This window comes from Fulmarus glacialis, unplaced genomic scaffold (genome assembly GCF_000690835.1).
Source record: "Fulmarus glacialis isolate BGI_N327 unplaced genomic scaffold, ASM69083v1 scaffold24716, whole genome shotgun sequence".
NCBI classification, from domain to species: Eukaryota; Metazoa; Chordata; class Aves; order Procellariiformes; family Procellariidae; genus Fulmarus; species Fulmarus glacialis.
Window position 1 is genome coordinate 88,610 of NW_009219368.1, and position 26,555 is coordinate 115,164.

General features: G+C 36.3%; 1 protein-coding gene across 1 annotated transcript in view; it reads left to right on the forward strand.

Moving 5' to 3' along the window:
* The window catches only part of KIAA1109 (KIAA1109 ortholog), a 121,415-nt gene that overhangs the window by 81,110 nt on the left and 13,750 nt on the right, over positions 1 to 26,555 (forward strand). The window contains exons 53-73 of the mRNA XM_009580350.1: positions 1,398 to 1,495; positions 1,787 to 1,972; positions 3,004 to 3,172; positions 3,694 to 3,905; positions 5,985 to 6,183; positions 6,771 to 6,830; positions 8,095 to 8,321; positions 9,195 to 9,325; positions 10,807 to 10,930; positions 11,936 to 12,045; positions 13,549 to 13,639; positions 15,890 to 16,134; positions 16,783 to 16,988; positions 17,375 to 17,411; positions 18,318 to 18,498; positions 19,917 to 20,109; positions 22,394 to 22,555; positions 22,674 to 22,813; positions 23,884 to 24,085; positions 24,494 to 24,697; positions 24,813 to 24,992. Of these exons, the coding sequence (XP_009578645.1) occupies positions 1,398 to 1,495; positions 1,787 to 1,972; positions 3,004 to 3,172; positions 3,694 to 3,905; positions 5,985 to 6,183; positions 6,771 to 6,830; positions 8,095 to 8,321; positions 9,195 to 9,325; positions 10,807 to 10,930; positions 11,936 to 12,045; positions 13,549 to 13,639; positions 15,890 to 16,134; positions 16,783 to 16,988; positions 17,375 to 17,411; positions 18,318 to 18,498; positions 19,917 to 20,109; positions 22,394 to 22,555; positions 22,674 to 22,813; positions 23,884 to 24,085; positions 24,494 to 24,697; positions 24,813 to 24,992 (3,357 nt within the window). The remainder of the gene's footprint in view (positions 1 to 1,397; positions 1,496 to 1,786; positions 1,973 to 3,003; positions 3,173 to 3,693; positions 3,906 to 5,984; positions 6,184 to 6,770; positions 6,831 to 8,094; positions 8,322 to 9,194; positions 9,326 to 10,806; positions 10,931 to 11,935; positions 12,046 to 13,548; positions 13,640 to 15,889; positions 16,135 to 16,782; positions 16,989 to 17,374; positions 17,412 to 18,317; positions 18,499 to 19,916; positions 20,110 to 22,393; positions 22,556 to 22,673; positions 22,814 to 23,883; positions 24,086 to 24,493; positions 24,698 to 24,812; positions 24,993 to 26,555) is intronic.

Sequence of the window (26,555 nt, forward strand, 5' to 3'; positions counted from 1 at the left end):
CTGGGTGCTGAATGCAGAACAATGGGGGTGGAAAATAGCTTTTGTCCTTCTGGCTTGCAGCAAAGTAGTTTACATGGCTTGAAAATTCCAATTAGTGTAATACACTAAAGTGGGTTTTCTAATCATGGCTTCTGTTGCACTAAAATATTGATTGCATATTATCCTTGTATAAAAACTGGGTAAGTACCAGTTACTTAAGGTGAAGTTGCACAGATTAAAAGCTAGTTAATGAACAGTGCTGTTCATAATAAGTCCATCTGCAAGTTGAGGGCAGTGTTGATTTAAAGACAGCTGGTGTCCGCTTTCAAACTCGTATCACTTTTTGCGCTGCTTTATGTAAAGATTCAAATCCAACTTGTAATTTAGTTTCATTCAAGAAAATTATGCTCCCTTAAGTGAGGGGGTAGGTGGAGAAATTTTATTTAAAAGTAATATCTCTTTTCTTTCTTTTTTCTTTTGTTAACTGGCAAATGCTTTACAAACTTTGTGAAGAAATGTCATGGCAAAAATAGCCTCTAATACAGAGAATATATGAAAGATGAGTTAGTTCTCTTGCTCAGAACCCTTGGGTTACCATTGCAGTTTTACATGATCCTAGTTAAGAATATTTAGGGGTGGGGAGAACAAAAAGAGAAGGAGGTTATTCAGACTATTTGGAGAAGAAAAACATCCAGATACAAAATGGAGTGATAAAAATTTACTGTTGTTGGGGTTTTTTTTTTAATCCACGATTTAACTGCCTATTCTTACCACCAAATAACTCTCATTAGAAGAATTGGCATATATGGAGAGAATTAATGGCTTAGCCTTTTCCAGCAGCAAGCCCTTCCTATAAACTAAGATTGAATATAGGTCAAATCTCAAGGAGAATTTAAACCAGGATTACTCCTTCAGGTTAGGGCCTATGAGGGTATGTAACTGGGGATGAAATGTGCCAGGATGAGGAAGTAAACACAAAAATAAAATAACTGCAGAATACTCTTTCCTTTTACTGATATAATTTCAATTTCTCTTTTCACGCAGTTTGCACAGTGTTCAGTCAAGTATTTCATTTATATTGTCAGATAATTAGGAAATATATTGGTGCAGGAGACAACGAATATCTTTCTGAAAACTGGGTGTTACTTCTTACAGGCTTTGAGCCTTCCTGTGGAAAGTTTCCCAGGAGGGAGCAACGTGAGACTCTGCCTCGATTCTTAGTAGAGAGCTATTAACTGTATGTAACAAGCTGAATCTGCACCGATGTCTTCCATCTTCAACCTATATTTGTTTTTATAAATCTTCAACTAGTCACTGTTTAAAATAAGGTTTAATTCATTGTCACCTTCTTTTATATCTATTTGTTTTAAAATGTTTTCTTTGTTAAAACTCTGAATGTGTATATTTAATGTGTACAGGAGGGGAGCAGCCAATACCTCTTTGGAATGAACATGATGGCACAACTGATGGAGAAAAACCAAAAATTCTTCTTTACTCATTGAGCCTACAGTTTAAGGTAATCTTCTGATGACAGAACAGTGGTCCTAGACGCTGTTAATGGCTTTCGGGTTTTTACCTCAAAGCTTACTGAATCAGGAATACTCTGCATGAAGAAAAAGACTTGAGTTTGGTTCCTGTAATCTTTTAAAATAGCTTAGTGGCATTGCATTGTGAAAAACAATTATGTCCTCTTTTTTTTGCTGCACAGTGAAAAGAGGTTTTTGTTGTTTTGTTTGGTTGGTTTTTTCCCTTCTCTTTATGTCTCTGAACCAGATCCTAATACCTTTTTACTGTCCTTATTCATTAGGGAATTCAAGTAACCGCTACAACTCCCTCAATGCGAGCTGTGAGATTTGAAACTGGATTGATAGAACTTGAACTCTCAAACAGACTGCAAACCAAAGCAATGCCTGGAAGTAGCAGCTACCTCAAACTTTTTGGGAAATGCCAGGTGGATTTAAATCTGGCACTAGGACAGATTGTTAAACATCAGGTAAGTGCTCAACATCTTTGCATGTGGTGTTCATAATAGCGTGTGATTAAAAAATACATAACCAAGCCAAGGCTGTCTTACTGCTGTTTTTTTTTCTGATCTGGCTGTGGAGTGTGTGTAAAGTGTAGGGGGGCTGGGGAGGGTGTTGGGTTTTTGTTTGAGGTTTTTTTTTTTTTAATTTTTTAGTTGGTTGGTTTTTTCAGCTTATTTTCTGTTTTTTATAAAAGTTTAAGCATTCTGCAGCACACAGTTGTGGAAATTTACTTCCTGAATATGCTCTCATATTTTGTTAAATAGTCGTTCAAAATAAATTTTCTCACTTGAGTCAAGAAGGGACTGAAGATGACTTTTCAGAAGAATTAGCAAGTCTTCATTATGAAAGCCAGTGTACATGAATAAAAGATGGAAGGAGTCAAGTATGGACTCTTTCCACGCCCCCCCCCGCCGCCCACACTATTAATATCTTAGAACTCACTAGCCCTTTGCAACAGTAATGGCCTTGCTACTGAGTCAAATTCAAAATTTTCTTTGATATTGCTATTATTCTTAGGGTACACGAATGAAATAATAAGATCAGACAAGATCCAAACTTGGCTAGACCTACATTTTGACCTAGTTTGTCTGTCTTAGTTTGACAGTTGTCGCCCTTGTATTCTTAAACCCACTGTTACCTGGAATCACTAATTCTATGACACGAAAATATTTTGTGATGCCTAGAAACAAACAAATACAAATCTTAGAACCTATAAATGTACTGTCACAATAGAGGATCTGGATATATAAATAGTTATTTTAGTTAACATTTTATGATAAATAAGGGAAATAAAACTGCACTCAGAATTTAATGTAAGAAAATTGAATATCCTCAAAGGAACTTTGGCTAGACGAGAAAAAGGGGAAAGAAGACATCTTTACTTCTTGTTATAATTTTACATTTTGTCAAGTGCAGTAATTTGATTATTTTTTCCCCTGTCCCTGAACTCCTCCCTGCTGCAAACCCCTCCCCCTTCCCATTTTTTGAACATTTTAAGGTTTATGAAGAAGCTGGCTCAGACTTTCATCAAGTTGCCTATTTCAAGACAAGAATTGGATTAAGAAATGCTCTCCGAGAAGAAATCAGTGGCTCATCAGATAGAGAAGCTGTGCTCATTACTTTGAACAGACCAATTGTTTTTGCTCAGCCTGTGGCCTTTGATAGAGGTATTGAAGAGACAATTGCTACAACTTTGTCTTCATACTGAGGAAGCTATATTTTTTTTTTTCAAAGAGGCTTGATTATTCAAGATTTAGTATATTTCATGTTAAATAAAAATGTTAGGTAGCTGAGAAATTTAGGAGATCTACTGCATACCAACAGGTTAATAATTTCTAATGTCAAAAATTCCATTTGCTGAGGGGATTAGTTTTGAGACAGTTTGGAGAAAGTTGCTTTTGTAAGTCTTCACAAACGAATAATGCTGAGAACAGCATTGCTTTCTGTATTTTAATGTGTTAACTTCGATGCTAAATGATCGGCTTTGTCCATCTTGTAATTTGCAGCATGAGCCTCTTCACTACGTCCTGAATATGTGTGTGTGTGTCCATTGTTGTACATTCACTGACTTAAAGTAATGGAGAAACCGTAAAAATGAAAAAAAAAGAACTTTATTTAGTGAATGTGCTCTTTTTTTTTTTTTTGTATGTGTTGATTTCAATTAAGCATTTCTGGTTTCTTCATAAAGCTGTGCTATTTTGGCTGAACTACAAGGCTGCATATGACAACTGGAATGAACAGAGAATGGCTTTACATAAAGATATTCATATGGCCACAAAAGAAGTAGTAGATATGCTGCCTGGAATCCAGCAAACCTCTGCACAGGCTTTTGGGACCCTCTTTCTTCAGCTGACTGTCAATGACTTAGGAATTTGCCTGCCTATCACAAACACACCTCAGGTAAACAAAATGCCTGAAGCAATGTGACTATTAGTAGTCTGTGGAAATATCCATTTGTATGTGGCTTTTATGTCCATAAATGTAATTTTTCATCACACCAATGCAGAAGTCATAGGATGCTGATAATTGCACTAGTGACATTGCTTGTAATAGAAATGGTGTTCTCATTTATAGAAGAACTAGGTTATGCATGTTTCAATTGGTGAGCGTGTTTGGGGAAACGAAATGGATTCTTGTTTACACCACATATGAGCTCAGCCTTTTGGAAAGTCCTTGGAAATGTTTCAGATGGAACATATTTTCGTGAAAGCTTCCATCACAAATTCCAATTAATCCTTTATTTTTCATACTAATATTGATAGAAGAAGAAAAACTCTGAAAACTGTTGGCTTTGACATGATGTTCTGACTCGTTTGTTTGTTTAATTAAGACAAGGAATAAGAGTATGAATAACTATTTGAGATATATAGATACCTGTTTTTGAAACAGTTACTTTTATTTAGGAACTCAAGCTGGGTTAAAGAAAGACCTTTAAAATGCAGTCATTGACAAAAAGTGTATCATTGTAGTACAGGGTAAGTCTAATACGTTACACAGGATGATGTATTCTTTAATGTGCAGTTAACTAGTTTCTGTGTTAAAGTAATGCCTACACAGTGCATTGTGCGGTGTGTTAATGCAGCTTGATCTGTAAGGGAACATGCACTGCATTATGTTTCTGGAATACCTTCGAGTCTTAAGTTTAATGATGAATGGTTCAGTAGTGCATTCCCAGGGTAATGCTTTGTGGCCATGCAGCTGCTCCTTCCCTGGCTGTGCAGTTTGCTGAGTTTCTTAACAACCAATGCAGCATGATCCAACACGTTCCCCAATGTGACATTTAGCTCTGCGTATTGATTCTTTCTTCACATAGAAAGTACCTAAATCAGTGGACCTAGCTTTCTTGAAAATCTCTGTTTATTCTCAGTTAAGAAACAATTCTGTGCAGACCTGTATTCCCTCTGTTCTTCCTTTCTTAGAAATGACTGCAGTTATGCCTGTCTCTTCATATATAAGGTGAAGGTGTGATCTGCACCTCTTAAGTATAAAATTGAAAATACTACATTGCCAGTTGTCAGCAGTTTAAAAAATACAATGAAGCAGTGGAACATTATTAGGTTAGATAATGTTAGATGGCTTTGAGAGAAAACCTTGGATTCAGAGACTGTTCCTATGTTGAACTAGGAGTATTCTTAATGGGGAATAATTCCAGAACAGGAATGAATCATTTTAACGATGTTGAAGGAAATAGTCACAATACACAGAAATGTAAAGGAGCGATGAGGCCAATAACCTAGAAGTCATAATGACGTAACATTTTGATTGTGAATCTTCTATCTGGCAGCTATGGACAAAGCAGATGGCATTTTATGCTCTTATGTGTTACAAATGATAGTAAATTATGAAAAATACATTCTGGCTTGTGAAGTCTTATGCTGTGTATAGAATAGCATGTTTACAATACTTACACTGGATCAAAAGAAGTCTAGCTTTTTAAAAGGGAATATGTGGGCTTTTTTGCAGGTAAACAGAATTATAGACCTTCCATATACAACGGGCTGGAAAATGATCAGTCAATCTGTGTATTTAAGACTCTGCATAATTGTAGATATCAAAATAAGCATAAAAAAATCACGTAAAAATTAAAGCTGCTTTTCATCGTTGTTCAATCAACTTATGTGCGACCCTTCCTGGAGAAAAGAATCAATCCTGGGCTTGTGTTCTGTGATCATGGGGCCATGTGGTTCGTAGCCCTTGATCATCTAGTCCTTGATCAAACATGGATTTTCCTTCCTTTTCCAGATGAGCTTGATTCCCAGTGCCTTAATATATTTACAATGTAGGTGTTGCATTTAGAAAACAACAATGCAAGACAGATGTGATGCTTCCGAAACTTTCTGCAGAGAAGGAAAAATACAAGGAGATATGAGAAGGGGATTAGTTTTCTAATAGAGAAAGATAAACAGCATTTAATGCATGTACAATATCACTTTGCCATTGCAATAACCAGTAAATTCTCTCTGTGATTTTATTTTCTAGTCTAACCACACTGCAGATCTTGACACTGGCTCTGCTTTAGTCCTGACTATTGAAAGCACGTTAATCACTGCCTGTTCCTCAGAGTCTTTAGTTAGCAAAGGTCATTTTAAAAACTTCTGTATCCGCTTTGCTGATGGCTTTGAGACAAGTTGGGATGACTGGAAACCAGAAATAAGAGGAGATCTAGTCATGAATGCATGTAAGTGGGTGTGATTTGCGTATTGGACAATAGTATTGCAGATACAAATCCACTTTTACCCTTTCCCGTGACTTTTAAAACTGCTGAACTTTCCCCAAAAAGATAAAGACAAGACTTTGGCCTTTTGAAAGCAAAATAATATGAATCTAAAAGGTTGTATTGCTTTGTTGTTTTCCTTTATTCATAACTTTGTTGCTATATGTCTCATTGTAAGCATTGTGAGCATTCTGTCTGAGAGATGTTGGAAGAGTTGCATGCATTGCTTTTATATAATTTTGTAAGATCCCAGTTAAGTTTTTAATAGTTTAATATAGATGATTTTTATTTATATATATCTTTCATTATGGTGAAGATTCTAGGATTTATATGGAATTTTAAATTGATATAAACTTGGATGTTACCAAGTAGATTCACTTTACTAAATAAGAAAAGTCATTCAATGGGAATTAAAGCTAAACCTCCTATCCAACACCACTCATGCTTTAATTGCGAAGGGCAAGAGACTGAGGTGGAATTTGGAAGGGCTGGTCTAAAGCAACTTTGACTGTCTGCCTAATCAGTGTATGCACTTCATATGCTTCATATAGGTGTTGTGCCAGATGGTACGTATGAAGTATGTTCTAGGACAACAGGACAGGCTGCAGCAGGTAATACACTTTTTTAATAAATCAAGTCCTATATAAATAAAGCATTCATGAAATATGAATTTTAAATCCTTTAACTGTGTTGTAATTTAATGGGTGGTTTGTTTTTTTGTTTTGTTTAGTATCTTGTTTTCCTGGTGAAACTCCACAATGTTTTTATCTGCTCCATCTTTTTAAGCTATTCCATGTTTTGAGTCACACCAGCAACACTGGTTTTAGATTTTTACCTGCAGGAAGACACACGGTGTATATGTGTTTGTTCCTTGGTTGGAGAATAATCCCTTAAAATAGCAATGTTGTCCTACTGCTTCCTGTCCTAGACACCGCTAAATCTTCCAGTCCTTCTAATGCTCAGACTTTGCATCCTGAGCTCCCATTCCTCCCTCACCTCTTCCAGAGATGGCTTCTGTTCTTCCCGAACTCCCTCTCTTCTCTTCTACTGAGTTGTTTGGACACTCTCCAGAGGCCTCAAAAATCCCTGGCAGTCTCTGTCTTGGTCATTGTACCTGTTGCTTGCTTGCTTCTCATCTCTTTGCCTAAACGTTGCAAATGTCCCTGTAGTTTTGCTCATTGTCCTCCGCGTGCTTTTTTGTGCTGAGGAGACATAAAAATGAAACACATGCTGCAACTACTAAAAATTTACCTCACATGGAATTGTGAATGGTGAAAAACAGGATGAATCCATTTAGAAGGAAAAACACTGTCTTGTGTAGTTCTGCTTAAAGCAAATTCTGTATTTTGATGCTGAAAGGTGGGACTCATTAGAAAAATTGTGGAAAGACAGGGTATTCAGCAGGCACGTTACACATGTTATAACATCTTCCGGCATCATTATTCAAGACTTGAAACTGTAAATAGGTCAGCATTTTTACATGCAGATAGACATCCTTTAGGTTTCTTGCTGTTAGAAATCCTGTTCTGGAATAGTATACTTGGCTGAAACTGTAAGAGCTGATGATGAGATGCTCTCTCCTGGTCATCAACTTGGCTGGAGGGAATGTATTTTCATTAGGTTTGTCTGTGTACATCACTTGTTAAAGAAATATTAACTTCGTAGCTGAGAAGTACTTCCAGCAAGCATTTCAGTTGTAGAATATGTTTTCCTCAGAGTGGGCAGAAAAGACAGTTCTTTGTAACTGATTGTCCTGGTTTCGGTGGTTAAACCACAACACTGACAAACACTGTCTTGGCTAACTAATACATAACTCAATATGGGGGATTTAATAACAGAGGAAAAGCTGGTTAAACTTTTTTTTTTTAAATACAGAAAGTAGTAGTGCTGGAACTTGGACACTGAATGTGTTATGGAAGATGTGTGGTATTGATGTCCACATGGATCCAAACATTGGGAAAAGATTGAATGCTTTAGGCAACACCCTCACAACGTTGACAGGAGAAGAAGATATAGATGATATTGCTGACCTCAACTCTGTAAACATAGCTGACCTTTCAGATGAGGATGAAGTTGACACTATGTCTCCCACTATACATGCAGTAAGTGAATCAACCAAAATAAGGGCTATTAATTGGAAAAGGCGTGACAAAGTCTTCAGTCTTAGTCTTGAGTCCAGCATGCTACTCTTCATAGCTCATATCACTCTTGTTGCAAATAAAAAAAATTTGTGTGTTAGTTTTCTATATTTCCATATTTCAAAGGCAAGAAATCACAGATCATATTTCTACTGGTGTTATGTGGAAATACTCATTTGGATTTGAAAATATGGAGACACAATACCTAACTCCAGGTACTTGAATTGGAAAAGCTGTGGCTGTAGATAGGTTTTCTGGAGAGTAAGGTGCTAACTAATGAGCAAATTAGAAAAAAATCTTTTTTGGTACTTCTACCCAATATGCTGCTGACCTGGCTTTTTGGTTTCACATAAAAACGTTTTAACAGATGTTCTTTAATGGCTATCTTAAATAGCCAACAGTGAAAACGTTATCCCAGAACACTAATGTGCCTGTTTGTTGTTTAGAAATCAGGTGGAGGTTCATTATGTGGAGATGCACGCAAGCTAACATTTGGGCAGCGGATTGTAAATCACCTGCTGGGTTTGAGCCCCCCAAACCATCGATACTCTGTTCCTGTAGAATATCTATTGGGGTCAGCGAAGTGTGATTCTCTTCAGTCTAGCAGATCACATATGAAAGCAGGCAGATCCTGCTCATGGGGACATGTATGTAGTAGTTACAGCGTGTCTAACTGAATGATGGGGTTTGGATCACTGGAAAAAATCCAATCAGCTCCCTTTTGAGATGAAACTGATTCTTTTGCATGCACTAGTCCAAATTTTAAGGTGTGATTGTTAAATCGCACTAATGTCCGTTTTTTGATGAGGGCATTAATTAAATGTTTATTTTAAATAGGAGATTGTTGATCACCGACGGCAGGGAGCTTCTAGCATCCAAGCTGGAGAGCAGCGAGGAAGAAAATTTGTGAAACGTTTAGTCGATATTAGAGAACTCAATGAGCAAGCTAAAGTTATTGATGACTTGAAGTAAGTTGGGTTTTGCTTTAACTTGCAAAGTTAACTTAACAAAGTTTGGGAATAACAAACTGCAGCTGACTTTTTTCTTTTCTGTTCTTATCACACATCTTGAGGCATTGTGATGGTCAAATGGAAGTCGTTGTCTTTATTTAAAAATAAAAAATTGTCCTTTTGGATTCCATGAGGAAAAAACTATACATGCAAGTACTCTCTCAAATTTCTGAAGTTTTTCCCCAAGTGTCAAATTAGTCTATATTCTTTTTGGTTCTGCATTACAATGGCTGATTATAATCAATTTCCTATTCATTCAAAATCGTAGTTCCATCTTGATTTATTGTCATGGTGATTACTTTAACAAAATACATTACTTTGTAACTATAAGAAGCTTAGTCTCGTTCACTGGAAGAAGAAGAAGAAAAATATTTGTATCGACTATTTTTGCATCTTGTGGGTGATATTTTAAAATTAAATCTCCTGTGCTGTACTTGAGAAAACCCTGAAGAAAGAATTATTTCAAATTTCATAAATGTCATCTGAACTTCTGTGAATTTTATTAATAATTTTTCGCAGTCATGGTTTGTTGGGCTTGCTTCCCCCTCCCTTCCCTAGGACAGACTTACTATAAATGGATCTGTCTGGGATGGGAATAGAGAGCTTGGTAATTATGTGTTAAATAACAAAGAGGAGACACGTTTTACTGCTTGTACTTGGAATAAAATTGCTGTCACCATTCAGAGGGCAATTGTATCTGAACTTTGGATTTTAGGTTAAATGTTTCTTCTAATACGAGTTCAAGAATCAAAATCATGTTTTGTGCCTGCCTTTTCTCAGTTTATGAATGCTTCATTAAACTGTGATGCTTTCAAAATAGCAGTTGCTTTACAGAGTTTTTAAAATTATTTAGCGGTGTGTTTTTTCTGCAGAAGGCAACCTGCTACAGAAGGCTGTCACTAGTGTGATAGGGCTTTGGACTGTTACAGCAGAAGGATTTTTCTTCATCCTGCTGGGGATTCTCAGATTTGTCCATTATGTTTGTTTTTAATTAAACAGCTGTCATGTGATGGAAAGTGTATAGGAGGTCCTTAATCTAGTTGTTACAACTAGGGCTTTTTAAATGAGAGAGTTGCTGCATAGCCGTTCTTATTCTCCACCTTAGTTAGCATCATTGTAGCACTGTTGTTTGGGGGTCTTCTTGCATGCTAGTTTGTTCTACATCCTCTCTCTGCTCTGCTAAGGCACTTGGAGACAGAAACCTTAAAATCAAAGAGTCCTCTTACGGACAAAATATTATACCTGACAAAACGTTGTATCATGGAACAAGAATAAATCCTCTGCAGCTATATTGGGCACTGGTCATAAGTAACTACTGAAAAAAGTGAGAAAATGGGATAACTCCAAAGGAAAGCAGAACATCATTGCAACACAGATTTTGAAATGGTGAAAATAATGTCACCTGTTTGTAAGATAACTCAACCATGATTTATCCCCAGAAAATTAGGTGCAAGTGAAGGAACTATAAATCAAGAAATTCAGCGCTATCAGCAACTGGAGTCGGTGGCTGTGAATGATATCCGCCGAGACGTTCGTAAAAAGCTACGGAGATCCAGTATGAGGGTGAGCAGTATTAAGTTACTTTAAAAAATGATAGCACTTGCATTGCGTATTTCTTTTCTGCATGTTGATTAAAGCAAAGAAAATGTTAGTAATGGAAAAGGAAGGTTAAGAATATCAAATAGTTCAGCAACCCCTTTACCTTTAGTAGAGGGCGGGGAAAAGTTTTTCTCCCTTGTAATAATGGTGATAGGAAAATCAAAATTTCACAGATACCGTAATGTAAATGGATTTATTTGCACACTCACAAGACGTAGCCAGAAAATGTGTATTTGAAGGTGTCATTTACTCCTTCTCTTAGCAGGTTTTAAAATGATTCCTTATTGGACTGATGAATGCAGAGGCAAGCATGTTAACTGCCTGGGCAAATGACAGATACCTACTGTATTCCACCTGGCATGTGTGCTTTCTATAAGTGTGTCTTATATATAAATATATAAATATTTGCAGAGTTAGGTGATGTAAAAACAAAAACAAGCTACTAAGGACAGATGCTAGAAGAAACTGGACAAAAAAAGAAGCAGTGTTGCTGGTAATCCACAAACATATGTGGCTGTTGTCCCAGACCGGATAACAAACCTGGCAAAACATTCTTTTCAGTGTGTCCTAGTGCATGAGCTCCAAGTATGATGATTCGTTAATAAGAAAAGATCTTTCAAATAGTAATCTGTTTGCAGCTCTTTCTCAGGTGTTCTCATTTTAGCTCATGTTGTTCTGTTACTGTAGTGGTAGCTAGGAAGGATGTCCAAGTGGTCAGATTATTAGCTTTGGGCATACTTTTCTCCTGGCAACAGGACATTACCAATTCCAGCAAGTGTGAAAAGTGAAGATGTATCCAGAGGCAAAATGAAGGTGCTGGGAAATGCTGATAATGAGATGCATTTTAACTATTACGGAACAAAAAAATCTTTTTACTTTACTGGCACACCTGTGTAAAATAGTATTTTAGCTTGCCAGAGTTTTTCCCTGTGTTCTCAGTGTTGCATTTAAATACTATTTTTGTTTTAGGCTGCCTCCTTGAAAGACAAATGGGGTCTCAGCTACAAACCCAGCTATAGCCGATCTAAGAGTATTTCAGCATCAGGAAGACCACCTCTGAAGAGAATGGACAGAACAAGGTAAGTTTCTGGGAATTTGAGATCTGTGATAGCAACAACAGCATATGTAACAGAGGAAACATTGGACTTTGGCCCTAAGAGTCCTTTTACTATAGGCAGCAGCTGTATGTGGTGGAACTGGATAGGAGGAGGTCATTTTGGAAGACAGGCATGTTCTATAAAGCAACTTTTCACCTTTTTTTTTGAAACTTCTTTTTTGACAGACTTAATAGAATGTCAAATGAGGAGAAGTTTCCACTTCTATAACAACTTAGGGTTTTTTACAGAATCCTGTTTTCAAGACGTACTTAAGAAACGTATATAAGGAAAAACGGTATAGTGCAATCATTTCGATTTCTACACTTGATTTGCAATCATCTGCCTTAAAAAAGGGCTGTTGTAATGAGAAGAAGAAAGGGAGATTTTTTTTTTGTGAATAATTTTCTTTTTATCTCTTCACCTGTATAACGTGTATTGGTTTTGTTTCATCGTTTAATGGCTGCTGAGCAAACTGTAGTTGTATAATGATGCCTCCTAGTAAAGTGTTTGCTTTGGTTTTAGAATACATGTGTTTGAGTCTATTGCTCCTGTAGATCCAGCTGAAGCGTTCAAAGTTTGGAATTGAAAATGTGCTGCATTATTATGTATTAAATATAAAAGATTTGAAAATTAAAAAGGTGGAGAGGAGTGTTAGAATTCTTTGGACTTTTTTCTATGAGAATAGAAATTCTTAGTAGAAATTTGCTTCAAATTTGAATACTTCTGTAGAAGTGAATAGAAATTTATAAATAATCCAGATGTGAAAATATCAGACAGCAGATATTCCAGCATAAAAACGGCTTTATAAGTACACTAAAGTGAATTTTTCAAGGTGCCCTTGAAAAGGAATCTTTCTTCTGAATTAATTAGCATTCTTGATAATTAAAGCAGAGTAAGTGTTGAAGGCATGAAAGTTCTAGTTCAAGATCTGTCAGATGAAAACCACTTTAATTTTACCTTTTTACAAGGTTATCTGAAGAGAACCAGAAATTGTATGGAAAAGATAATGGGGCTTTTCTGTTGCTCTGTAAGAAACACAAAGTTCTGAAAAACTTAATGAGTGCTTTGGTGGTGAATGAAAAATAGTATGCATATACTATTAAGGCCAAATAATTCATTTCAGTTGCATCAGAGGATACATAATCTGCTGACTTGCTTTACGTCCCATGCGGTAGATCACGAATATCTTAATTTTCTATAATTTCTGCATGGTGGCTCAAGATTGAAAAACTCACATAAAGAAATAAGGAGAGATTGGCTAGCGATAGACTACTGGCCAAGTAATGTGTAGCTTCCTTCTCTTCCCTTCTCCCTTTTCGTGTACCCCAAGTGCTTCAATTATGATTTTATACTTTCTTCCATAACAAAATTGTAAGTACTGACTGTACTTTTTTATTGCCTTATATTGTGTAGTTAAATGTTTGCATGAACGTAAAATCCTGTAGTAAAACTCAACAAGCTGTTCTGTTTTGGTTTTGCTTATAGCTCTCGACTAGGAGACAGTGAAGACCTCCCAGATATCCGTGTAGATGCTGCATCTCCTGGGCCAAGAGTAACTTTCAACATACAGGATTCTGTAAGAATTACTTTATATGCCATATAATTCTACGTCCTGCGCCATTTGGTCACAAGTTCATGAGACAGGCATAACTAGACAGACCTGAATTGCTTGTATGTTTTTGTGTGTCTGTTTGTGTTAGTGTGTGCCTCAAATTATGGATGTGTTTTTGGAAGATAGATTTGTTTTGATAGAAGACACATGCGTTTTGGTTTCTTAACACAGAAATTAATTGAATCATTAGAGAAAATATTTGAAAATGGTTGTTGTTTTTTTTTCTTTTTTAGACTGACACAATAGTAATATCTCTGTTTTGGAATTTTTATCAGAAGTGTGCAAAAAATCATCTAGTATTTTTTGTGCTTGAATATATTTAGAGTTTTGGAAATGGGTATTATTCAGTTTGCTGTAGCCCTACAGGTATATCCTTCTGTGTGTTTGAAATGGATTGTTGAATCTTTGGTTTTGTTTGTTGCAATGTTTTCTCATTTTTAAAATGTTCCTATTATGTTGGTTTTGCATGGCTGAGATTATTGTAATTGTTTTAATTTATATATTTTTTTTTCACTTCTAATAAAGTTGAATAAAACAGCTTTGGGGATTGCACAACAATCCAGCTGTCCAGGGGAAGGGTATTTTCAGGTATTTTTCAGAAGAAATAAGTATTCTTTGCCAGAGAACTAATTCATCTCACAGGGAGCTGCTTTTCAATGTTTCATCTCTTTTGCATTCAGCTAAACAGAATGTATATCAAATTTGAAAATATTTAAATTTAGATATGTGAAGTAAGCAAAAGAACATGATTGATTGTTGATGAACTTTCCAGAGTGTTTCTACACTCTTATGTAGACCTAAAACTTGCTAGTTTTTGTAAAATGAATTATTGGAATTTTGTTTGTATATTTATGAAGACTGATCAAGGCTTATGTAAAGTGATGTGAGTCTAGCCTTGAAATGTGCTGTAGAAGAGGAATTCAGTGTGTGTGCCTTCATCTGTTACACTGTGTTCCAGGATCGCAGGCATCCACACCAGTACAAAATAATTGCTAGGCGGGAGGACATCTTCTCACACTTCTATTTCTGTTGGAATTCCTATATTTACTGCAGAGTAAGACATTTTCGAATAATAGTGAGTAAGCAATGTGCCAAAACTTAATACCCAGAGAACAAATGGTGGAGTTTAACTGCTTAAAAAAACATGTTTAGGGAAAATAATAAAGATTTTTTTTTTCTTAAAAACCCAACAAAAACCAAAACCCAAAACAAACCAACAAAAGCAAAACAAAACCAACCAAACAAAAAACCAAACTCAAGAGATAGTAACGTACTTTTTCTCCCTTCCAACTCACCTCACGCTCCTAGGAAATAAATTCCTATTTCTGAGAGAGAGGTGGAAATGAAACATAGAAATGTGCTTTGCACATTTAAATATGTTCGCATTTAAAAGCTATCCTACCTGTTGTTGTTGTTATATAGAAGCCCAGTTAGCTTAAGTTTTGTTGGCATAGCAAAATGCTATCAAACACTTAGAGGTATCAAATGTTGAATTAAAAAAAAAAACCCACCTTACTGACATTATAATTGCAGTTCTTCAGCAGAGCTCTAATTTGAATTTGCAGACGATGTCTGTGTAGCTCTATAGTAACACTGCATAGGTAGTGCTGGTGTTAAACTAACACTTCTAGATATTTTTCACAGGCATTTTAAGAAGTTAATGTTTGAAAATCACTTGTGCGGTGCTTGTGGCGTGCTTTATGTGAGAAACAGGAGGCCTCTTTTGGAAATTTGGCCTGTTAAAACACGTGTGCCCAAGAGCGCCGCCCAGAACTGCAAACTGGTGTCGTACATTCTGTGTTAGCATTCTGCATGCACGCCTCACTAATGCTCCTGGGTGCCTCACCCCTCTACAAGGTTCATGATGATTTTTGCTGTCTTTTGTTCTTTTCTTTCAAAATATTTTTTAAATTTAAATGAGATGTTTCCATTTCTTCTGATCGTGTGAACTGGTCAGAGCATGATACATATTTAGCTAACAGATTGAGCTCAATCACTAGGCAATGGCAAATGTCTCCACACCAAGCTTTCATTTCTTTCTTCTTCATAATCCGTCTTGCAATTTCTACACCTGCTGCCTCTGTATTATGAGGAACTTGGGAGTGAGAGTTTCTCATAGCACTCTTGCTTTTTTATTTCCAGAGCTATCTAATGCATTCTCGATGGAGACGGTATTTGTGGAAATTTAATATCTTTTTGTCTTTTTATAATCAGTTTCCAGAGGAGACAGAAATGGACCTTTTGTCTGTAACTGTTGATGGTCCCTCCCATTACTCATCTACTAGTGAAGGCTCATGCTCGGTATTTGGTTCACCCAAAACTCCAGTAGTCTTCTCACCCGGCATTCCCTTCCAGCCTGAAGAAGGACGCCGGGATGACAGCTTATCATCAAGCAGTGAGGACTCTGAGAAGGACGATGACCATGAAAGAGAGAGGACGTATTTTTATAGGAAACCACCGTAAGTAATGGTCCTAAGGAAGGACACAGAAATTAAGAAAATACACTTGAAATATTGACTTTAAAGCTACAAAATCTGTTACTGCCGAAGGATTGAATTTTGCCTGAAGTGTGTATGCGGAAGGCAGGGGAGGTTGTGTTTGGCAGAGGTGACTGTGAGGGGAGGAGGAATTCAGATCTGAAAAGGAGGCAGCTGTTAGAAATTTCAGGGCTTGGAACAGAATAAAAGAACTTGGAAAGTGATTTTTTTGAGGCACGGGGCAGGTTTTAGTGGGACTAAATGACATATTTATCAAATACAGCATAACTTGCAGTTTTATCCAGTGATTATACCTCCACAAAGTCCATGTAATAATGTAAATATTTACAAATATGAAAGTTACTGTATATATCTTTTTGTTCCTTTTCTTGTTTGAGTATTTAAGAAAGGCTTAGTTCTTTGTAGTACCCTAAGTATCCTAAGAAAGGATACTTAGTAATGTGTTAATGGAAGATGGATCACTGTATTGCTGTGTATCAGACAGGGCTTTTTCCAGAAAAGTTCGTAAAAAATTATATACTGAGTGTGGACATAGTCTAAGAATGCCTCCTACCATCTGTAAATGGTAAATGTCATGCTAATATCTAATCCACAATTGTGCCTGTGCAGAAGTACCTCTCGCAAGAAAGCAACAGGCTTCGCTGCTGTCCACCAACTGTTCACCGAGCGCTGGCCAACAACACCTACCAACAGAAGTATGACTGGCACAACCACGGAGAGAAATATTGACTTTGAACTTGATATCAGGGTTGAAATCGATTGTGGAAAATGTGTACTGCACCCTACAATGCTTCAGCAGACATTGGTTTACGAAGGTAAGAAACGTTTTAGTTGCCTTATGAAGAACAGGGTATGAGTACTTTATTCCGCTTTAGCTGTTAAGTCCATGTGATATTTCCGTCACTTAAGTTATAACCATACGCACAATAATTAACGACTCTTAAGCACTGACCTGTTTGAAAAGCATAGAAGATGTATGCACCAGTTTGTTACCATCACTTTATTCGTAGTAATTATCACTACTTCACAGCATCACCATAAGTTGCAATTGTTATGGCCGAGGATGGCATGGGGAGTTGCATTTGTTTAGCAAGAATCAGCATATGCCTCTCTTCTGTTTTTATTTTTTAAATCATGTTTTATTTTTCATAAACAAAATGTTAGGCTTTCAAAGCACTTGGATTTTTTTTTTTTTTTTCAGCCTTCAAAGAAGTAACTTTACAACTTAGTGAATCCACGTAATGGTTTGACTAACAATGGGACTACTGTTGTGTTTTCTCATGATCTCTGAGGGCTCCCATTATTTTCTGTGTGTAAAAGCATGCTGATATTATCTATCTTTCTTAATAAAATGCATATTTTTTATTATCTTAAGCATCAGAAGTGCTTTACTTCTCATCTTAATGAGGTTTGATCTCATCCTCTGTTTTTCAGTTCTCCTTTTTTTCATGTGTATGTGATTGGGGATCTAATGGCAGCTTTACATTACTTCTGAAAAATTTGATATGTTATTAATAATGTGGTGAATTTTAAGAAACTTATTTGTCAACAAAGATAATTCTTAGCAAGTATAGTATAAGGAAATGAGATTTCCTTGTTTTAATTCTAATTGTAAGAAATAAGAACAAATGAGAAATACTGAGAGGTATACATAGGAGATCTGTAATTAGAAAGCAATTTGGTTTCTGTCTTTCCAAGACACTTTTTTCTAAGAATTGATACAGAAGGAAAAAGAATCTCTTGAGAACTTACATGAAGACAGGCTTTACAGCAGAGAAGGAAAATTGAAAGTGTTTTCTGCGTATCAAAGAGTTTTCACAGATCACGTGGGGTAATGTAGATGAACTTGACTGTAAGACTGTAGAGCATTGGAAGGTGTTTCTTTAATGACATAACAATAATTTTGTAGATTTTACTGCCTGAAATAATCACATAATGAAAACGGCGAAACCAGAGTGGGCAGACAGAAAGGGAGTAGAGGTCACAGAAAGTAAAGAGTAAAGCAGAGATTGAAATGCTTCCATATAGAGTTGATACAACAAATTTGTTTTAGACATCTCTAGGTTTTTTTAATACTAGAAAATATACTCTTATTAATATCAGTGTTAAACTTGCCTTAATAACATGCGGTGTATTTATTTTAGGAGCTATGATCGGAGTTCCAGAAGTTTGGATCAAGAGTCTCCTTCAAAAAAGAAGAAATTTCAAACTAATTATGCATCTACTACTCACTTACTTGCTGGCAAGAAAGTGCCATCATCTCTACAGACAAAATCTAGTGATGTGGAAACAACAGTGTTTTATATTCCTGGGGTGGATGTAAAGGTAAAAGGAGCGTATAACTCGTCAGGGAAGCACTTGCTCTTTCTCTCTGCTCAAATATGGTTTCAAAGCAAGTACATTGTTACCGTATGTACAAGTTCATATATACAGAGCACCTTGGCAAAAATCTTTTTTCAGTTATGTAGATACTGCTAAAATAGGAATAACGATTTCTGTAATACTACATTGAAAACCTCTAGATGTTTTTCCCCTCATTTTCTTAGGGGGGGAACCCAAAATCTTGTATGTACCATCAAAAATAGAACTACATCAAATGACACTCCATAACAAACAGTGTATGTGATATTAGATGAGAAGAAATCTGTTCCATTAACATTTTGGTGTCTAAAATTAGGCATTTGCTTTGGATATTTTCTTCTCTGACAGGTAATTTATATTGTATGCTCTTTTTAAATAAAGGAAGATTGGTAATTCATGGGAAGGGCAGCTTAGTAATTGGCCCACTAACACATAAAGCTCTCTTACTATGTCTTCTGTGTTGCTTATTATAGTAGTCAGAGTCTTGGTATAAAAACTATTTTTTTAAGACCATGTTCTCTCAAACGCTGTCAAACTGTATACTCCCTTGTTTTTTTAATCATTGTTTCTATATCCTAGTAAGAAAGGGTCTCAACAGAAATGTTCTTGTTTGTGATTTGAAATCCCGTGGAGTAAGAACAGGAAAAATAGGTCACTGCTTCATGGAAACTTCATGCAATTCAGTTGGGGCGATGCCATGCCCCAAACGCTCTTCACTTGAAACAGCCTGGCTTTTCTAGTCTTTCGATGTGGAAGGGCTATGTGTGTCCATATTCCAGTATTCCAGGCTATCTTCAGGGATAACAGTTACGCCTCAAGTCCTTGCCAGTTGCTTTTAGTCAAATGTAGGAATAACTAAATATTCTCTACAGCTTTTGTTATGTTTTGTATTTTCATTGATAGTGTATTATGCACATATAGGAGGTGTGAACTGTTGGAATATTTTATTATTTTTACTTTTTATGCAACTTTCTATATGCCAGTGTTTAGTAGGGGAATAGTTCCACCATGCAGTAAGACAGAAAGCAAGCTATGCGGACAGGAACAAATAGTTGGTGGCACAGGACGTGTACAACGTAACACAGTGGAGGAGCAAGCTTTAGGCATTGTTCCTAAATAATTCATTTCCTCTGTTTCTCTGTTTTCTTGATTTTTTTTTTAATCGTTTATTAATTTATCTGTTTTTTTTGTACAAAGATTTCAGATCTTTATGTGCACCGGCTGTATCTGTAGAACATGAATTGGAATGTAACATATCTTACAACGATATTTTTATAAATAATGAAAAAAAAAAAAAAATTGAAGGGAAGGAGTGACACCAAACTGCTGTATAGAAATTGAGCTACTTGTATGAAGTAAATTGATCTTCAATTGTTTTCCAGTTGCACTACAACTCTAAGACTTTAAAGACTGAATCGCCAAATACTTCTCGAGGATCCTCTTTGCCAAGAACCCTTTCCAAAGAGTCCAAGCTGTATGGTATGAAAGATACTGCCACATCTCCTCCTTTATCTAGCACTATCCACAGCAAGACTAACACCTTACTTCCTCCCCAACCCCCACCCATCCCATCAGGTACTTATAGACAATAACCTTCTAAAGCTATCATGGATATATATCTTCCCTTCATGTAATCTACTAGCTTTAGATCTGTCTGCACATTACCTGAAGCGCTGTATTTATAAAGTCTTAACTTTGGCTGCAGAAACCTGATCCCAGAAGCATGAATGCAGTTCATAAAGCTGCATTTTCAGAAATCTCTTGCCAAACCAGTCTCAGTAATATTTCTGTCATAGTCACCATATCCCAGTGATGGGCTGTCACTGCCTTCTCTCTGTTTTCATTTAACAAAATAATGCTTATTACTGGAAAGCAAAGTTTAAGTATCTGTATAAAAAATGAATGCTGATTGCTTTATTCTTCATAATCCAAGAAAAAAAAATTCAGATGAATCCTTGCTTCCATACGTTAACACTATTTAAAGAATACTTTCAGCTTTTAAGTGCCTTCTGCTGCACAAGTAATGTGTAAATTATTGCTTTCTGGAACTGGGTTATTTCTTGTAGTACTGAAGCAGCTGTTTAGAGGTATTTGTATTAATCAAAATACCAGACTAGCGTCCTCAATTGTTGCAGGCCCTTAAATAACCATGATTTGGAGTAACGTGAGTTCTAATACTTAAAGTTTTGGTTTATCTCCAATGATTCCTGTTTTCAAGCAGGAGTCTGTTCTTACATCATGTCAGATCTAGAGGTATGTAAATTGCACCTCCAACTTCTGAGACATTCACTCTTCTCTCCTTCGGCATTTGAATATCACTTTAAAAACAAAGTCAAAATTTTGTCAAAATTTGATGAGCAGGCAACATTAATAACTGAAAAAAGCTGTATGTGGGGTTTTTTTGGGTTTTTTGGTTTTTTTGGTTTTGTTTTGTTTTTTTAATAAAACCAGCAGAGAAAAATTTGAGGAGCAGGCAAAATTAATAACTGAAAAAAGCTGTGTGTGGGGTTTTTTTGGGTTTTTTGGTTTTTTTTGGTTTTGTTTTGTTTTTTTAATAAAACCAGCAGAGATGCTGGGAGAGAACAGTGAAATGGGGACACCTTCCTCAATTATCCATGCTGTTGAACCATTAGCTCTTACCCCTTTAAGTGTCCATCCTTCTTTATGATTACCGAATACTGTGTAATCTTGGTTTATACTACTTTTCTAAATTTTGTTCTGTATTTTCCTATCCTATTTCCAATCTTTGCCTTTTAATTTTTACCATGTCATGTCCAGTTACTGAGTCTTGTTGTTTTTATGTCTGTAAGCTCTACATTTGGTAGCGGGCTTATGGAAATTGTACTTGTATGATGATACAAATGTCTTCCAAAACTAGGGATTGCAATTACTGTATTTCTTCATGCGCTGCATTTTTACAAATATTTATTAGTTCTGAACTGTTTTGAAACACATTCATTATTATTTATATTACTTTTTTTATATTACTTTTCCTCTGGAATGGAAACCACCTTGTCTTATTGTCTTTGGTCTCCAGTAAGAGCCTCTAGTCAGAGGCACTAGACAGAATAGAAATAGAAAATTCAGTGCTTGTTTTTTTTAGCAAATAAAAGGATTTTTAAGCTCTGTTTTAGTCATTTAGTTAATGTTTATATTTTTCTTGGAGAATTAAAAATCAATATCTTCATTTATCTCTATTCATTCTAATAGCTGTATTTCATAGAGCAGTAACTGAGCTGGTACTAATACCTTCTGTGCATATTTATATTTTGGTGAGCGTGGATCCAAGTGCTAGCCTCTTCTACAGGTTTAGAAGACAACCATCTTTTTATTAGTTTATACTCTGGCTAGCTCCAAGCTTTTAAAAACGCTGGTTTCGAATCTTTAGTTATTCTTTGCATAAATATAATGGGACTTGCCATTTACCGTTTTAATTTTTTGATGTATTTTCTCAGTTTAAACTGACATTCTTCCCAGGCTCACGTATTTATTTTTCCTAATTCCACTTTCATTTCCAGTCAGCTGTGGTTACTTTCCATGGTGTATTTGGAGAATTGTGTGTGTCTGATTTCAGTGCTATTTTTTAAAAAGCGAAGTGGTAACAATGACGTAAGAGTGCTTGGTCAAGAACATGTGCAGTGGAATTACAATCAAGCATGACAGACTAATAGTTGTTTTTGCAGTTTTCTTAATGAAAACTTACAGCTTAATTTTTTCTAACCGATCTGATTTATCCCTTTTCAGGTGATGATACAGAGAATTAGAGGAATCAGCTGTTAGTTATGAAGTATCTTCTAATGTTTATTAGCTACTGTTGAGTGGTAATACATTAGACAAATTTATCTTTTAAATGTTGCAGCCAAAGGGAAAGGAAGTGGTGGAGTGAAAACTGCTAAACTGTATGCATGGGTTGCACTCCAGTCATTGCCAGAAGAAATGGTGATTAGCCCTTGCTTACTGGACTTCCTAGAGAAAGCTCTCGAAACCATTCCAATTACACCCATTGAAAGGAATTACACAGGTAAGTTGTATATTTGTATTCTAGTACTCCACGCTTTTTCTTTTTTGTCTTCTGGTGGCATTGAGCTGCTCTTCCCTTTAAAGTCCACTTTCTAATGAGTTCTTGTACTTGTTAAAAGCTGTTAGTTCACAGGATGAAGACATGGGGCAATTTGATATACAAGATACCTTAGAAGAGTCCACAACATCGTTAGTATCATCCTCGACATCAGCATATTCATCCTTCCCTGTAGATGTGGTGGTTTATGTACGAGTTCAGGTGAGGTTTTAACTCAACATTCAGTATAGTAAGTGACTTCAGTCACAGTCTTTGAGACAATCCATGCTTCTAAGTTTGCTTTTTAAAAAATACAAAATATTTTCAAGTGTCCTTTCTGAGATATTAATGTCTAGTGTGATGATAAAATAGGACTTATTTCCGCAGAAGTTCTGACACATTTTAATCCCATGGAGACAAAAGAAATGAGCTATATTGAGGAGTCACAAAAGTTCTGAGCATTTTTAATCGTTACTTCTTCTTTGTCTCTTTTGGACTTTTTTTGAAAATATCTTTCATAACTAGTATTTCTATCCATTGTTTATAGGTACCATTACAAAACAAAAACAATAATTAAATATTTTCTCAGTTTAGATGGAAAACGTAGGAATGTACAGTTATCATCTACAAGGCATTATTCATACTGCTTAATATTTGATGGGTCTGGGCTTTTTATATGTATAAGAGAGAAAAGTGCTACCGCAGAGTGATTGGGAGCACTTGAGCTTGATCTCAGTGTTGCTATTATATTTTTCCACTTTGCTCAAACAACATTTTTTCCTGGTATAAAATTGATTATGTTCCCAAATTGAACAACATATTCTGACAGATGCTTTTTTTTTTTAATGCCTCTGAAAATTAACCACAACAATCTGTAGCCTCTCTCAGCTTTTACTTGCAAACTCATCTGGCCAAGAATGTGTTGAGGGGAGCTGAAGCTTTCAGCATCAGCTCAAGTGATTCTGCATAATTCTCGCATCAGATGAGCTATGAATTGACTTGGGGAGGAGGAAGAGAGGGGGACGTACATGTCCTCTACTGCATCCAGGCTTCCTGTGTCTAAGTCTTCCAAAAACTGGTCCAAATAATAGCCCTGGTGTTGGAGGGATTCCCTGAAATTAATGTATCTGTATCAACTTGTATACAGTTATCGTACTAATTCCAAAACCAGTCTGAAAAGGTTGTAATTTGCTTTAAAAAATAAATACATAGCACTCTATAAGCCAAATTTGGGATGTTTTTAGTATTTCATATTTGTTCATTGAATGCTTTATTTTCTGTCTGTCTTTCAGCCCTCTCAAATCAAGTTCAGTTGCTTGCCGGTATCAAGAGTTGAATGTATGCTGAAGTTGCCTTCCCTGGACCTTGTTTTCTCTTCAAACCGAGGAGAACTGGAAACATTAGGCACAACGTACCCATCAGAAAATGTGTCAGTTGGTGGTATTACTTCACAGAGTGGCTCAAAGAATTCAGTTAGTAAATCTGGAGTACCAGGTAATATGTATATGAATGTTTATACTATATACAGCTTGTACCATAAATAAATACAATGTTTTGTTGTCTAAAATTAGAGCAGAAGATAAACTTTTACACACCTTAAGGTGAGACATTTATATATTAGTGAGTTCAGTAGGATTTCTTCATGTTGTATCAGTTTCCTGTAAAAGCTTGCACAGATACAGTATATTGGAGTTTTTCTTGCATTGGTTAAGTGAGTTCAGTTATCTCTTATAAAAGGCTGGCATCAATACATAGAATATTTAAGCTACATTGCTGCTAAAAGGGCATAACTTGATGTGCATTTAGTCTGTTTAATATTGCTGTAACAATCAGTATTATTTCATGTTTGAAAATGCTTTCGTACTAAAACTCACTTTTGCAAAAAAAAAAATTTGACTTCAGGTTCATCATCTGGACTAGGCAGCCCTCTTGGCAGAACACGGCACAGCAGCAGTCAGTCAGACCTGACTACCTCTAGTAGCAGCTCTTCAGGCCTGAGCTTTACCGCCTGCATGTCTGACTTTTCCCTTTACGTCTTCCATCCATATGGAGCTGGAAAACAAAAATCTGCTGTTACTGTTCTAACCCCTGGATCAGGAGCCTTAGGTACAGAACAAGTTTTTGTTTGCTTTAATGAACATTGTTCAAGTTTGGCATGGTTTTCTGAACTGAAGATTTCAAAAGGTCACAGAAGATTGAACTTTTTCCTTTCTATTTCTAGGTAATGTGGATGAGGAACCAACTTCGGTCACTGGCCGGAAGGATTCTTTGAGCATTAACCTTGAGTTTGTGAAAGTCAGCCTGTCACGAATAAGGCGTTCAGGTGGTTCCTCCTTTTTTGAGAGTCAGTCTGCGAGCAAAGCTACCAGCAAGATAGATACTACATTGATAAACATATCTGGTAAATGCTTGTTTCATTTTAATCCCCCCCTTTCAGCTAATTAGAGAACTGCTGTTCCAGTGATAGACTTTACTCTCAGCAGCTTCTGTAGATGTTATATAAGAGCCGTCTACTTGTAGTGTGTAGTAAAATTTTTGCTCTTTTTGAATGAAGTAGGGGTTGATACATTCCATTTTAATGGCACTCAAAGTACCTATTTGCAGATGCACCTTTTTAGCGTCCTGATTCATATAATGTAACTAAATAGGCTTGCTCAACCACATCTCTGACATCAGTCCGTGTGACTTAATGTGACCCTTGAATATTTTGAGATTGTACTAGCTGTGGCTAGGATGGAGTTAACTTTCTTCAGAGCAGCCCCTATGGTGCTACGCTTTGAATTTGTGGCTGAAACAGTATAGATAACACAGCAATGTTTTGGCTATTGCTGAACAGTGCTTGCACAGCCTCAAGGCCTTCTCTCTTTCCCCCTCTGCCCCAGAGGGAACACAGCTAGGACAGCTCACCCAAATTGATCAAAGGGATATTCCACAGCATACGATGTTGCGCTCAGTAATAAAAGTTCAGGGAAAGGAGGAGGAAGGGGGGATATTGGTGGTTATGGCATTTGTCTTCCCAAGCAGCTGTTAGGCGTGCTGAGGCTCTGCTTTCCAGCAAATAGTTAAACATCTGCCTGCCAATGGGAAGCAGTGAATAATTTTTTTTTTTTTTTTTTAATTCACTTGCATGCACAGCTTCTGCTTTCCCTGTTAAACTGTTGCTACCTCAATCCACAAGTCTCCTTATCTGCCTTCTGTTTTCTCCCTCTCCCACAGGAGATTGGAATGAGTGAGCAGTTCAGTGGGCATTTGGCTGTTAGCCGGGGCGAACCCACAACAGAGATCAAGCCTAAATTGTTTGTGTTTAGTCAGCTTTAAATTACATGTCATTTAGTTGTATTGCAGATGTTTCTGTCAAGTATTATCAGAAGGAAGTGATTTCAAATCATTATTTAGTAGTAATCTGAGTATGTCAACTTTATTATATGGTCTGCGCATGCAAAAGAGGGTGGTTATTTTCCACCTAATGGCACAATGTACATTTTTTTTCAGGTATAAAATCCCATAGTATACATTAGCTTTGTTCCTCAGAGACTAGAGTCTTTGAATAGTATTGTTGTTGAGCAATACCTACGCCCTTCATGTTTTAACCCTGTTTCTTGAGAACTCCAAAAGTCTGTATGACTGCAGTGCGGTAATACACAACTACATAAATGGAAATGAGACGGAACATGTAATGCTAATCTGTTCTCACTTACATAATTTGTTTCAATGACAAACTCAGTAGCTTTTAAATGTTTTTTTATTAGCTATACCAGTAGTCCTTGTTTCCCAACCAAAAAAAAAAAAATCCTTCTTCCTAAATATTCCATTTATTCCTCACTGTCATGCATCATTAGATTTAAAATAGTGGTTTTGAAATCCTCTAAATATGCCATTTCACTTCGGTGTGGCCATTGCGAATCTGTTTTACTGCTGGTGATCAAAAAGAGCGATGGTAATCCAAAAATGTATGTTTCTTAGA